This window comes from Ochlerotatus camptorhynchus, unplaced genomic scaffold (assembly GCF_037179485.1).
Source record: "Ochlerotatus camptorhynchus isolate MF236.1 unplaced genomic scaffold, CSIRO-AGI_Acam_v1.1 ptg000357l, whole genome shotgun sequence".
Taxonomy (NCBI): domain Eukaryota; kingdom Metazoa; phylum Arthropoda; class Insecta; order Diptera; family Culicidae; genus Ochlerotatus; species Ochlerotatus camptorhynchus.
The window spans coordinates 4839568-4855562 of NW_027040845.1; the positions used below are offsets into that span (position 1 = coordinate 4839568).

The 15995-nt window shown below is 40.9% G+C and overlaps 1 protein-coding gene across 1 annotated transcript in view; it reads left to right on the top strand.

The window, feature by feature from the left end:
- The first annotated feature begins 8835 nt into the window (after positions 1-8835).
- LOC135709243 (protein CEPU-1) overlaps positions 8836-15995 on the top strand; it is a 302225-nt gene continuing 295065 nt past the window's right edge. The window contains exons 1-2 of the mRNA XM_065231522.1: positions 8836-8969; positions 9436-9732. Of these exons, the coding sequence (XP_065087594.1) occupies positions 9666-9732 (67 nt within the window). The 5' untranslated portion in view covers positions 8836-8969; positions 9436-9665. The remainder of the gene's footprint in view (positions 8970-9435; positions 9733-15995) is intronic.

Sequence of the window (15995 nt, forward strand, 5' to 3'; positions counted from 1 at the left end):
ATTTATTTATTTGTTTAATTAATAATTCAACTGACAATTAATGTCTTAATGAATAAAACTTAATCTAAATAGTTATGGTCAACGAAACGAAAACGGTCAAGTAACCGGTGACGAAACACATTTGCTGATACGTTAAAGTCAAATTCGCAATAAAAGTAGTTAAATTGTCGGCTGATTGCACGAATTGGCTCATTCTGCGTATAATTTCTGCCTCGTGGCTCCAAAAACAGAAATTCGCGTTGACGAAGAGGTCTCTCAGGAGCATACATATTTCAAGGGGGGGAGGTGGCTGTCAAATACGAACAATCTTCGCCTACCTCGCATAACTGGTTCCAAACGTAAACAAGCCATAAGAAACCTACAGGGTTTGTTTACGTTTGGAACCAGTTTCATACAAGATGATCAGTAGGCTGATTTGACAGCACATCCCCCCCCAGACATATTTAGCTTTCGTAAGAAGCTTTCCAGCAAACATAGCTTGAGCGACCGTCTGTCGCACCACTAACGGTTCGATGCCCAGAAGACGGCAACGCTCCTCGTACGGTGGCAGGTTCGATTAGTCACGTCAGTTCAAGAAACGAAGAGCATATCTCACAAACTTTCGTTGAACAGATTCGATTCTAGCGATCCAAGTGGCTTGGAAAGGGCACCATACAACTGCACTTGATTCTTATATAGACCGCACAAGTGAGCAGTAAAGTGATCTGAGGCATAATGGGTCCCGGTACTCATTGGCAATTTTGAAAATAAAACCCAGTTGGCGATTGGCTCGGGAAATGATGTCGTTATAATGGATTTTGAAGGTGAGTCCGCAGTCCAGAGTAACACCGAGATCCTTTATTTGTTCTACACGGGCAATGCAACGTCCAAAGAGCACATAGTCAAACATAATTGGTTCGTTTTTACGGTGATAGGAGATGACGTTGCATTTTTCGATGCTCAGGCTCATCAAATTTCTCGTGCACCAGTCAGCGAAAATACATAGCATATGCTGGAGATCCCAACAGTCCGAGAGGCTTTTGATAATTTTGTAGATTTTGGCGTCATCTGCGTAGAAAAGACGACATCCAGATGGTAACAACAGAGCGATGTCGTTTAAAAAGATCGAAAACAGCAGAGGTCCCAGGTTGCTGCCTTGCGGGACTCCCGAGTTGTTTGAGAAAACATTTGAATCCGTCGCGCCAATCTTGACTCGTACAGAGCGATTCTCTAAGTACGATCTGAACCATTTCACAGCCGTAGACGAGACACCTAGTATCTCCAACTTAGCAAGCAGGATTTCATGATCCACCCTGTCAAAAGCGGCTTTTAAGTCCATGTATGCAGCATCAACTTGCCATCCAGCATCCAAGCTTCGCAGACAGTCAGAGGTAAACTGCACCAGGTTCGTGGAAACCGATCGATATAATGTTTACAGCACATAAACAGAGCATCATTTACAATAATCTCGAAAAGTTTAGAGCAGGCGCACATGGAGGAAATCCCACGATAATTAGCGACATTTCGTTTGTCTCCTTTTTTGTGAATTGGAAACAGATAGGAAAGCTTCCAGCGGGAGGGGAATTCACTTTGCTGTGCCGAGAAATTAAAAAGTCGCGCAAGTGGAAGGTAGAGGTTGACTGCACATCGTTTTAAAACTGACGAGGGAATTCCGTCAGGACCAGCGGCGAATGAGTTCTTCATTTTGCGTGTTGCGGCTATCACCATGTCTTCAGTGATGTGAGGTATGTCAAAACTAAAAACATCACGTGGCATCCCGGAGGTTGCGACCAACACCTGTGTCGGTGAAGCGGAAAAATCGTGGAAGACTTGTTTGAATTGACGAGCAAACAAGCTGCATTTTTCACTTTCGCTGCAGGCCGTATCATCTCCGAGGAACATGGAACAAGGCAGCCCGGATTCTTTCCGTTTTAAATTTACAAACGACCAAAAACCTTTCGGGTTCGACCGAAGGTTCGCTTCCGTGCGTCTCACGTGCCGATTATAGAGGAAGTGGCTGTAGTTTCGATAGCGACGACTTGCGAATTTAAACTGTTGCTTGTAGAACGGTAAGCGAGAGCTGCAGTACCTTCGGAGTGCGGCGGAGCGCTGACGTTTTAGTTTACGTAGGCGTGGGTTCGACCATGGAGGCTTCTGCGGGGGACGTCTTGCCGGAAAATAACTTCTTCCAGCGCAGAGCTGAAACAATCCACAGCATCATTGACACTAGCGGCCGTTTCGATACAGTGCCAATCTATTTCCGCAAGCGCATTGTTAAATGCAGTGTAATCGGCCCGGCGAAAGTCCAGAAAGCAGCACTCGGAAAACGGTATATATTCAATTGGAGTGGATAAACTTAGTGATACGACGAGAGCGGGATGGTCGGCATCTAGATCGATCAGTGGCTCGACCGGTAGAGAAACAGAAGTGTCTGGTAATGCTGAGTCATTTGCCAGAACAAGATCTAACAAACGTCCATTACGGTTGGGAAAAATGTTCGCCTGAGTGAACCCATGAATTTAAATCCGTCCAGAAGTTCACAGCAAGCAACCGGCATATGCGATAGCAGAGGATCAATGAATGGTGTGCCACTGTCAGAGAAACGCCACTGTAAACCAGCTTGGTTGTAGTCGCCAAATAGGAGAGCGGGAGAATTGGGGCACAATTAAGACGAAATCGAGCCCAACGAATTAACGTGCTCATGGATGATCGTGCAGTCGTTTTTTCGGTCGGGGGGTAGGTAGACTGCGCCTACACTGAGCTTGGTTCTTGGCAGATCCACAACAATCCAGATTTGCTCTAGCAGACTTGAAATGGGCGAGGTACTTACATAGCTGGTCAGTTTCGTTGTGACGGCGATCAGAACCCCACCACCACGGAATTTTTGACTGTTTAGGGGAGAGCGGTCGGTTCTGAAGACGTAATAATGCGATCCAAACAGCTACGGTGAGTAAATCCGGTCATCCAGCCACGTTTCTGTCAGGACAATCAAATCGTACTCAGTCTCCGAGACAGCCAGGAAAAACGGGTCAATTTTAGTCCGCAGCCCACGCATATTTTGGTAGTAAATCCGGAGACCACTCAAGATGCCACTACGCGAACTGGAAGTTGAAGGGAAATCAGGTACCGAAAGTTCGAAATCGCAATTATACTCGCCTGGAGTTGCAGGCCGGAAGCCCCCGATACCACCACCGACCACAGGACCGGGACGATGACGATGGCGGATGTCAGCAGCAAGCGCGACTGGGTCGGGGGCTGGGGAGCTTCCTTAGTGCCTGTTTTACGGTGTCCCGGATCCGATGAAGTTGTGGCGATGGTGTCAACAGCTGGAGAAACGTAGCACGCTAGTTTTTTGCCGAATCAATAAACTCGCGAAACTGTAATCCGGCAGGCCAGGAATCCGGATCGAGTGCAGCATCTTTCAAACAAGGATCCAAACCGATCTTGAATGACACAAATGTCATACTGGATACGACTTTTCCTCCGGTAACCAAGCGCACCATATCGACAGGTTCAGTTAAGCTCAAGCAGCGTGACACAATACTCTGCACGTCGTTATTGGTGATGAGCGGGTTCAGGCGAGAAAGATATAGCCAGAATTTCTCCGGAGGTGCACTAGGAGCAATAGAGGGAACGGAAAGACCACTCAAGTCAATTGTTTTCGTTCCATTTACGGTTGGCACGTCAATATCAGGCCGGTCTTCACGACGGCGTTTTGCACCCGGTTTGGGCAGGTTGCGTTGTGGCTTAGCAGAGAAATTGTCGACTTTTTTACTTAGCTCAGCCACGGCATCATGCAGTTGCCGAACCTGATCTGGCAACGAAGCAAGCGAGGGGGGTTGCATTTGTTGTTGCTGCCGATCGTCGATGAAACAGCGGATAGAGCGGCCCTGTAGAACCCCACGACAGGAATTGGGTTCTTTAGGGGGTTTAAGGTAGTTTGATATTCGTAATCTGCATCACAAATGGAACCGAAATCCAAAATTTCATCAATTTTGGAGCACTGGAACTGTTTTAAATAAGTGCGATTACATAAGCAAAAATCACCATCTTAGCGCCCCTAGGTGGTACTTTGTATGGGAGTGAGCTGTCAATTTGTTAGTTTTGTGTCAAACAGTGAAGTGATTAGTTTGCTTTAAATCTTGATTTAAAAATCAAGATAGAAGTAAATAGGATAGAGAAAAATATCGTTGTGCTCAGAAAACGAAGCCCTTTCAGATGATGTATAGAAATCGATATATTTTTCAAAATTAAGGAACCCAATTGCAAACGAAGAGTATCTTTCCAGCTGATAATGGTTCCTTCAGATTGCGGATATTAATACCGCAACACTGCTGGCTGATGTGGTAGAATGTTTCGCAAAAACCACAGCGCAGCGGCTCGAGCTCGTTGATAACGAGCTGACATTCTCCGCATTGTTTTTGGTCCATTCTGCTTTGATGGAGCTGCACAGTGAAAAGATGGAGACGGGTCGGGATTCGATGATGCGAGGATAACTTGTTGATTACAGCAAACGACAGCACGAAATTTTTTTACAATGGTTGTACGCAATGATGAAGTAGGACTACGTGGTCTTATATAATAAATGGTAATGTGTATCTTTATTGAGCCAGGTCATTAATCTGAACCATATTTTAATTATTTTCCTTACCTCATTTTTATATTTTGATTTTCTGTTCTATTTACAATCGTACAGATTTGTAGTACAAGCAGAACTTTTGTGCGCGGAATCTGACGAAATATTGCTTGGAGCCAATGCCCATGATTGTGCTGGGTAATTTTAACATGGACCTCATGAACGAAGGGAACTTGAAGTTGGTCGAGTTCATGAAGAAATATTTGCACCTGGACATGGATCGTGAGTGGACTTAATTTTCGTTCGCAACGTCCGCCTTGATCTCTTTTTCTTCTTGTTGTTGTGTTCTTGTTCTTTCATCGTTTATGATTGGTTGAACATAGCAAAAGCATGTCATAAAATAGAATGGAAGTCAGAGAAAAAATTTTATTCAACAGATTGCATTCAACGTATCCACATCGTCGTTACCAGAAATCGACCGAGCTGCTGACTGCAAGTTGCCTTTCCAGCGTCTGGTCCGTGAAATCGCCCAGGACTTCAAGACCGATCTGCGCTTCCAAGGTTCGTCCGTTAATGGCCCTACAGGAATCCAGCGAGGCCTATCTGGTCGGTCTGTTCGCCATCCACGCCAAGCGTGTCACAATTATGCCAAAGGACATTCAGCTGGCTCTTCGTATTTGTGGTGAACGCTCTTCTTAATTTCTCCGTCGAAATCTAACAAAACCGGCCCTTTTCAGAGCCACTAAAAGATTCCACAAGAGAGTTGGGAAGGAAATTTCTGCTGCTTACAACTGATCGCATCACAGTGAATCCTGATCTCAAAATTGCAACCAGCAAGTGCCCTAGAACCAAAAGCGGTGCGATGCTATGACGATGACTGTAAGGGGCTTAGAAGCAGAAGGGTGGAAGCCAATTCTCTTTATCGATTTCCTCTTTTGTGATGACCATGGCTCGCACTATTTCTGTTTTGATATAAATAAAAGGATTTCTGGTAGTCAAGTAAGGGGCTGCTCATATGCAATGCGGTTCTAAGCAGTTTTAGACCCCCATTCCTCCCCTCCCCTAATCATCCATATTCATTTTCATATAGTTGTATAAAGCATTTGTGGAAAATATCCACTAAAAGAGTGTTTTTGCGTAAAACAAATTTGATATACCTAGTATAATTTTCTTATTTTTTCATAACATTGCGACATAATTATTTAGACAGAACAACACAAGAATTATTTAGAGGTTTTCTAAACATATAAAAATTTGCTTTATAGTACAGTACCCGTTCGATTTTGGTACAATTATATTTTGGCAATCATTCGATTTTGGCACCGTGCCAAAATAGAACAAATTTTGCAAATAATGTATTTTTGCTCATTGTAATAACATTGTAATAACTTTTATGTCATAAAGATAACTAACGGCAGTCAAAAATCAACGAAATCATATCATATTTTTTTTTTCATTTTTTTTTTCAGCTCATGACTAAATTATTCTACATTATCTTATCAATTGGTTCCCATCGATTATAGTACAGTACCCGGTCGATTTTGGCAACAAACCCAATAAATTTGTGTGGCCAAAATCTAACCATGTCAGGATCGAACGGGTACTGTAGCTGTACACTTAATTGAAGCATTGAACATTCGTTAAAAGGTATCTCGCTACAAAAACTCTTCCTATAAAAAATCATGTAGAAATCATTTAATAAAATAATTCACCTGATGAATTGCAGTACGTTGATTATTTTATATTTTACTCAAAGCAAAACTATACAATTTAACATATATATCTCATTGTATTTCTTATTATGTTACGCACTTCTCATAATATTTTATGGATCGTTTAATTTTAGCTTGATAATTATTTTATTATTCTTGTGAATTTAGATCGGAAGGGATAGTGGATAACTTATATACATAAATAATTATTTTTCAGGTTTTGTTTCTCGTCATGCATGACATCATTTAGATGAGATTCAATTTCAATTTTATTGTTAGTCCTGTTAGTTATTCATCACTTTTTTTCAATTACTCTAAAAAGGGAATATTAAGTATCCTTCGAGCTAAACATATTTACTTGCTATTATTACTATAACCTTGACATTTCAGTGTTACATCCACCTACCATTGTAAGCAGAGGAGACATACATAGAGGTGCATCTTATTATGTGTACAATATTTATAATTTTTATTGCATCCATTTAATTGTATTCCCTACATTTCATATTTTAATGTTCCGATATACTTCATTTCACCATTACATATATTTACATTATATAAATAAATACTGGGATGGGTGGGAGCATCAGGGTATCATTTGACCTGAAACTGGACGATGGAGTGGTATGACAACCGGAGTCTAGGAGGGAATAAACACTATCATTTTCTTTATCCTACCGATTCGATTGTGGTGGTGTAAATTCTACTCCAACAGTTTCAGTGAGATTGACGCACCCTTCTTAACAAACCATCCTGTAGGAAGCTTAATAAGTATTGCGAATTGCGTTATTCGATTTGTTGGATCGTATCGTTGGAAGGAGATTCTCAAATTCCCGTGGATTTCGCGTAAGTGTCTCTGCTAACGGGTCCACCCCCCCGTTTTTGGCCCTTTAAACAGCGATATTGTGAATTCAGATCGGTAGCTCAAATTGATCTTGCTATTAAGTGGAGCTGCATACAAGACAAGATCTTTGAAGGGATGGTGGCTACCTTACATACACATACATACATACCATGGCTCGCACTATTTCTGATATGCTCTTCTATCATCCACAACAACGAACGTATCAATGAATGTGTTTGCCGTCGAGTTAACATTATCTGACCGTGCACTTCGTAGTTGCTCCTCGGTGAATGATCAGAACTAATCCACTTGCACAGAGAACTACATAGATGGTGCATGGGATAACCTTTCCATCTTCAATGTACAAGCACATTAATTTAATCTATAGATCAATTCACAGCACCGGCCACGTCCTCACGGTCTTTTGGGGACGGAAGGATGATTAGTTCGACGTCCGGATGTTACTAGAGACCAAGAATATCTCTACATCTCCACGGTTGTCTCGGAAAGGATAGTTGTGTTAGTGAGGTAGGTTATTTAAGGTTTATAGGTTAAAGCAGAAATTGTTTTTATTTAAATCTAGTGGGTATAGAATAAGGCAAAGTGAAAAATTGCAAGGAAGGGGACAGGCCTGGGATTGAACTCCCTACCTTCTGCTCAGTAAGCAGAAACGGTAACCACTGAACTACCGAACCTCGTCGTAATACTACATCGACATGTTTCGTCTAGGAATGATTATCTGATGACTGTGTTGGGTAAGCAGCATATGCATGTACGTAATTGGTGAATTTGTTGGTTAATTCGACGCTTTTGGACAATGCTGGACATTTACCACTTTTTCAATAGTTTTTTGTTAAAAATAGACATGTATAAGCATTGTTATCGATGCGTAACCGTATTTCTGATCGATTGGTGATAAAATTATTGAAATTGGACCAGGGGCAGCTGAGTTATTAACGTTCAAAATCTTTCACAATTTTGTTTCATGTTCCATTTTCGGTTTTCACAAAGTTAACCCCATATAGAAATCACAGACGTAGTCCTACGTCAAAAAGATGACCGCCAGAGACCAAGTTTTCTGTTGGTAAACTAAAAAAAGTGATCAACCGGTCTCCATTTTACGGTACCCGTATGCCTGGCAACTCAGTATCCTCGGCTCTCGGCGTGAGATTTTGAGTAATTCATATCGCGAGTAACTGGTTCTCACGAGCATTAACATCAAATGGGAGAGCATTGAGCAAAGCTCTGAGGGTGGAGAGCGAAGCGAACGTCTTGAAGCGCGCTTTCCACCACCATCACCGACGATTTGCTCGCTCGCTGCTATTACGGACTGAATGATCGAACCACATCGCGCGGCGCCGGTAGCAGGCAGCGGGTTATTAGCAAATGCGGTGTGGTGGACGTGGAGTATGTTTGTTGGATTCGCGCGCCTAGCCATCCATGCTTGGGAACCGGTACAACACAACATTGGTTTAGTATGAATTTTCCTCCCGTGCGGATCAGTTGGTTTTCTCGCTGCTGCTGAACAGGTCGGGATCGGCATTCATTAAAGTGTGGTGTGCTTTCGCAATAGAGGGTGACCTTTTCCCGAGCTGCACCGTTTAGCATTTACTAGTCGGTTGTGTGGCTCGGCATTAAGGTCCTACGGGAGTACGGGGCTGCGAACTGGAGCAAATAGTCAGGAATTAATCAATCCGGCGCGGGGTGGGGACGGTAACTTTTATTGCCGCGCCTTTGAGTCCAGTTTCCTATCGTTGGAGCGCGTGGACTAATTGGCGACTTATATGAAACGGGGGAACACTTTTTGGTGAACCTTAGTGTCTAGTTTGGTGCAGAGTAGGGGAAACGTTATAGTGCGGTGTGTTTTTATGCAAATTAATAGATATTCAAATCGCGCCGGTGGTCTGCGGTGATGTATGGCCAAATGCAAGTGTGATCGGGACTGAACGTAGCAGGTTTTGCCTGTATTCTCGGTGGTTGTGCGTTTTTCAGTGATTTTGAGTGGTGTTATTATTAGAAAATTTAACTAGTTTTTCATCCTAGAGAGCAGGTTAAAACTACGCAGTGTGCTGGTGAATGCCAAGATCGTGGATCAAGCCAGAGGATTGCGAAAAGAAAGCTAGCAAAACGTGCAAATTCACTATCGTTATTAATATTCTTGAGAAAAGTGCAAGTGCATGGCATGGGGGAAACGAATTTTGCTGGGTGAATCATCAAATTGGGTTTCGCTTGGTGCGATACGACTTCCACAGCTGTCAAATTCAAGATCAATTTCATTTCTAAAAAATTCTTCAAATATTTTCTTTTTGTTTCTCGTCCTATAGTTTTCCTTTCAGTTCGACGATTTATGATAAAAATAAATTGAGAGTGTATAAAAAAAAAAAACAAATCTTGAGTGCGAGTGCGAAGGAGTTGCGAAGAGTTGAAAAGCCAAGAAGAACTGTGATTCCCGCGCGTGAGTGAATACGCAAGTGAGTGATTTTCACTGAAAATAGCAACAAACATCAACGGCAACAGCAACATCAACAGCAGAAGAAGAAAAACAGACAACAACATGTGTCAAGATCGAGTAATTAAGCTGCTAATATTCGGCTTTATCGCCGGCCTACTGCTTCAAGAATGTAAGTTGAACTGTTCATAATTTTTCATCCATGAACGCGTTTAGCTCGCAGTGAACAAATGTTGTTGGGTGCGCACTTATGCGCTCCATATGGTTGGTCGGAAGGAATGGATCATCATTTGAACGCGCGCGCTCTTGTGTGCGAATGGATTGCTATGGGGTTTAATATGATTATGTCACATAAAGGTCTCTGAAAGTGGGCGATTAATGCACTTTTTTTTTCGTAACGGTAATGGGAAGATGTGCAGCGGCGATGACAGACGAGTATGAAGATTAATTGGGTTCATTAATGTTTGTGGAAGGCGGCATCGTTTGAGGTCACAGATTGTAGACCTCCTGATGGAGATGGTATTAGTAATGGTTACTCAAGCAAAGTTGAAGATCACATTGGTCATTTAATACAGCCATCAGTTCAATTTGAACCGCTACTTGAACCGCATTTCGTACATACATTTCTTAGTTAAACTTAGCTTTGGGTGGGAGCTTGATTCTTTTCTAAAGAGAAGTTTTTACAATGTCCGGCAAATGATGTTTAACGTGTAGTTGTACCTCGATAAATAGCAAGATTTGAACATTTGAAAAGGACAAATATTTTAGCCTACATTTTTTTATTAGTTCGCAAAAAAACATAAAAGAGATAGCAACTTGGTTGCTTGAGCAAAAATGGGTACAATCATCCATCAATCGAAGTAGGTGTCCGTAGTGACAAAAACAAGCAATGATAATGATATTTGTCTGATTGGGTGGATCTGGCGACATACCAAGCGAAGGAGAAGAAAATGAGATTGGGAGAGAAGAAAAATAGATTGGAGCTGAAAAATCACGATCTGAAGACTGCTCAAAATTTAACAGACTAATAATACTTTACCAAAACCATGCAATCAACCAAGGAATTAATAGTTACACTAAATTAAAAATAACAATATAGCTTTATAAACGGTAAAATTTAAAATGAAGCATTTTAGTAAGGTTATCATTCAGCTCCGTAATCTATTTAATGAGCATGCCGCCAATATCACTACAATTTTTATAAGCTGTGACGCAAAATCAACGTAACTGATCACTAAAGCTTGCTTCAGATAGAATTGGAACAAAAACAATTGCCTGTATTTCAGTTATTTATTATTGAATTCAAGATATTTTTTTATACAAATGTAGCGTTTTCTTCATACTTTTAAGAAAAAGTACGGATAAAATTATTTGTCACGGTTTCGAAGGAATTCTCGAATTTTTCCTTTAACACGGCTCATTAGGCGGCGCACACCTTCTTCGTCCATTGTTTTAGCTATCTTATTCCACCAGGTTTGATTGATGTCTTTGACAACCTTTCCTTTGCCTTGAGTCTCCTCTTCATGATTGCCCAGTATTTCTCAATAGGGCGGAACTGGGGGCAGTTGGGTGGGTTAAGGTTTTTCGGAACAAACTGGACCCCTTTCTCTGCATACCATTCTTGAACGACTTTGCTGTAATGACAGCTTGCCAAATCTGGCCAAAACATTACGGGATGGTCGTGGGATCGAATGAACGGCAAAATTCGTTTTTGGAGACACTCTTTTTGGTATAGTTCCGACGTCATTGTCTTATTTGTAACGAAAACTTTCGTTTTTTTGCCACAGCTGCAAATGCCCTGCCAAATCATAAATTTTCGTGCAAATTTGTCGGCAAAAACAAATTTAAATTTGGCTGGAACATCCCCCCGAGCCGTTGCCAAGTAAAATTTTTGACCTGGGATTTGCCCGAAGTCAGCCTTGACATAAGTTTCATCGTCCATCAGAAGACACCCGTCGAACTTGGTCAGCACCTGGTCGTATAGCTTCCGCGCACGGATTTTGGCCACACTATTCTGTTTTATGGTTCGATTTGGCTGTTTGCTAGCTCGATACGACTTGATTCCTTCCCGGAGTCGAGTTCTCCTCACGGTACTATGGGCAGCACCGAAATTTCTGGCCAAATCACGGTCCGACAGATTGCGATTCCTCTTAATCGTCTTCAAAATCTTACCACGCAGTTTCCGGTCGACAGTTCCACTCCGACGATTGGCTTGAGGCTTCCGAATCGTCGTCAATGTTTCCCTATACCGCCATACGGTATTTCTGGGCAATTTCAGCTGTTTAGCTAGCCTAGATGCAGACCACAATGGATTTTCCAAATAACTGCGCACAATTTTTTCCCTTCTTTCGGCTTCCATGTTGATTGTTTACAAAGTACAGTCGATTTGCGGAATGTCAAAAATACATACGTGAAGCTGACAAAATTCCCGACACGTGGGCGCCAAGAACTTCCAAATCCGTCCACCAGGAGCACCACAATATGAGCAAAAGTTTGTTCCAATTCTAAATGAAGCAAGCTTTAGAAGGTAGTTCATCCCTCTAAGGGAGCACCAATAAGTACGACACACTCTTAGGGGTGAGAAAGGGTTTACTAATGTGTGACAAGCACGGGACTGACATCAAATGTTTCCACTATAGGATTCTATTAATTTATAACCCATAACAAACTTGAACAACACATACGAACTTTGAGTTTGTTGCATGTGTTTGTTTTGCGTTGGGTGTAAGTGTGTGGGTTAAATATAGGAGACAACAGAAAAATGCTGGCTTAGCAGCCCCTAGGTGACAAGCATTGCATTAGGTATAGGAAAAACGTAACGGGGTTAATTTTCGCTATATGTATTTCGCGTGACGTACTTAATGCATGCTCCCTTACTCGATGTACCAACTCGAGTGGGTTTCTTTATGGTGAAATAATAGGTTTCTTTATAGTACACCTTCTTCCAACGTAGGTCTAGGAATGTTCAAAGCAAGTGTCTTTAAGAAAAATATCAGGTGAATTGAATGTTGTGATAGTTAATTTTAGGAACCGTCCCCATCAGAACTTCCAATACAGCTCCCATCAGGTTAAATGTCCGTAGTCAAGTTAGAACAGGATCAAGATCCTGGTGGGTTAAAAGTATACTTATTACACCGACAACCGACTTAATTCTGACTTATGTCTGAAAATCGTAAACGACCGATTTAAATTTGTAGTGATCCGAACTGTCAAAACCATAAAAGATTTTGATCTAGATAGAAATAATTTGTCCAGAATAGATCAGACACTTAGCTATTTAGCTAAGCACTTAGGCTTAGCTAAATATTTCCCGCGAACACGGAGCGAGATGTCAGTAGCGTGCTTTGATCAGAAATTTTATTGTTTATGCTATGGTTATTCATGTCGGTTTGTCGGTGCTTATAACACGATAGTCATTTCCAGATCTTTACTTTGAACGAGAAATTTTAACGAAAAAGGGTCGAAAGGTTTCAATGTCCATCAGAATGGTTTCCTCCTAGGACTGGATCAACAAGTCACGCTGGATACCAGCTCAGATTTGAATCCAACCGTAAACAAACAAATGAAATCTGTCTTGCATCCGAGCAAACAAAGTATACCCTAATAAAAATAACCATAAAAGAGAGCTTAACGACGTGTCCGGGGTATCATCCAAACTATTTGTGGGATAGTTTACCCATCCGGGATACAGTTCGTTTATGGTATTTGTTTATTAGGGTAATTAGATATTTCTTGAGTATAGACCTTTTTGACGTTTAATCGTCTTTCTCTATCTAGCACACATGGATGAACGGACGGTTTGTTTTCCCACTAATCTGTTTCCCTCTTGCTTGCACTCGTTCGATTTAAATGGTGCAGTAGTGTGCGCCAATTAAACGTCAAAAAGCTCTATTCATAACTACCGTATGCGTGATAATGTTTGCACTATCGTACAAATAAGGTTCCAGTTTCACCTGTGCATACAATGCCTTGGTTTTCTTTGCATGCACGTACACGCTAACTTGAAAGTAAACATTAATGGTTGAAAAAGACCCATTTTGAAGAAAAGTGGCTTAACTCATTAAATGAATAAATTTTTTACCCATTAATGAGTATCTGTTACCCATTAATGAGTAATTGTTAATCATTAATGGGTAACAGATACTCATTAATGGGTAAAATTGTTTAATCATTAATGAGTTAAGCCAGTTTTGTTCAAAATGGGTCTTTTTTTACTCATTAATGAGTACTTTCAAGTTAGCGTGTAGCCTATAGTAGGCTGTGTATAAAAGAAAATGATTTACTTAATTTGACAGTTGCACCATGACGAAGTGGCAGCGTATTCGTGATTTGTCCCACGCGCTAATGTCGCAAAAAGACATTTCAATCGCCGTGGGAGTGTCCCGGTGGACCGTCAAAAGAGTTTTAGACCGGGAAAAGAAAGGACAACTATCCGCGAAGGTAGTCACAGGTCGTGCGAGGTCAGCTCGGGTTCCGAGTGTTATCGCTGCTATCAAAAGGAAGATTCGGGTGAATCCAGTGTGTTCAATAAGGAAAATGGAAAAGGGACACGAGATCAGTGACTTTACGGCACGGATGATCGTAAAGGAAGATTGCGGGCGAAGTCTAGGGCACGAAAAAAAAAAAACTCACATGATTACCAACCGCATCCGGGATAGAGCTTCCATTTCCCGGTGGTTTCCACCATCCCGGGATTCGGGAAATATTAATTTGATATCCCGGGAAATGCCGGGATCCCGGGAAGAGAACAAAGATAGTAAAATATTTTAATATTCGTATGTTTCATCTCCTTCGAAGAAAGATTAAAAATGGAGATTCCTTCATTACTAGGGACACCAGATTTAAAGACATATCTTTAGTTTGAAGACATTTAAAATTATGTGAAAGTATTTTTTGGTTTTTGAGAAAGTTTGAACATACTGAGAGGTAAGCACATATCATCGGTAAGAGACGTGTGTGTGAGAAAATTTGCGGTATTTTTTTCATGCAGACATTTTGAAGATATCTCATGATTAGTGAAGTTGTTTCAAGACATGCGGAAGCTGAAGCAGGCTTCCGATGGATTTTTTTTTAATTTTAAGCTGGAATATAAAGATTTTTATTAAATTAATGAAGTTTTTGACTTCATATTTCAAGCTTCTTCCTGAATATGTTGAATATGAATAATGTAACCAAAATCGTATATTTCAGAATAAAACTTGATCCAATTGAATACTCACAGGACTTCACTGAAATATTCGATTAGCTGGAGATCTTTTGAATACTTCCTGATCAGCGTACAGTTTTGGGAGAATATCTTCACAATAATACTTGATCAACCTGAAGCGTTGAAAAATATCCAGAGGATATCAGCTGGAGATCTTTAAGTACTTCCTAACCGGTCTGCCATCTTGAGAGAGCCAATTGAATGTTTGACTAGTTTAAGATCATCAGATTTCCTGATCAACGTGAATTCACTAATATCTGACCAACCAGCAATTTTGAGAGACTATCTAGAGACGTTATTTGAATTTTATGAACAGTTGAATATCTTAAGAATAGCAATTGATCAAACTTTCATCTCGGAAGGATGTCTAAGAGATGACGTTTGAATTTTTGAACAGTTGCAGATCATCAGAACATTACTTGATTAAGTTGAAAAGTCTTGAATAATATCGAGAGATATCATCGCAAATCCGTGAATATCAGTTATACGAAGATTCCTGTACATTCAATAAGTTTCTTGAACTTAAACTCAGTTCCATGAACTCAAAGCCTACATAAAGTTCTCTGAATATGTAGAATATTCGACGAAATCCTGGGATATTCCGTCAACTTCTTCGAAGTTCCCAGTACTTCAAAGATTTTTTCATAGCTTATATCTTTCAATTTTTCGATAGGTACAACTTAATTTCTGCCCAGCTTGCTGAACTTTCAAATAATTCATGCGATGTTCCGTAATCATCGTCCACGAAGTTGTTTAACATTCTACAAAGTATCCTGAAGATCGATGATGGTCCCTGAAGTTTCACGAACTTCTATGAAGATCTCTGAAATCAAATGAATGTCTCTTGACATCTAAGAAGTTCCCTAATGTGACGTGATGTTATGTTTGTCAGCCAAATTTCACAATAGTCCGTACAGATCATGAGGATTATGGTGGATGATTTATCTCATGAATGTATTTGTAAAAACTATTTTGCCGTGATTTAGGATTACATATAGGGGAAATGTCTCTAATGTTGGCCTATGGATCTAAGATTGGGCCCATCGCTAAAAATCTGCTATTTATCAATTTTATCTAGATGAACGCGTTATGGGGACGTTACTAATGGATATTTTTGGTTGCTATTGAAAATTTAGTCGATTGCTGAATTTATGTATGGGCCCAAATTAGGGACACTTAGGCCGACATTTTTTTCCCTTATTCGGGACATAACACCACTGCGACCAGTA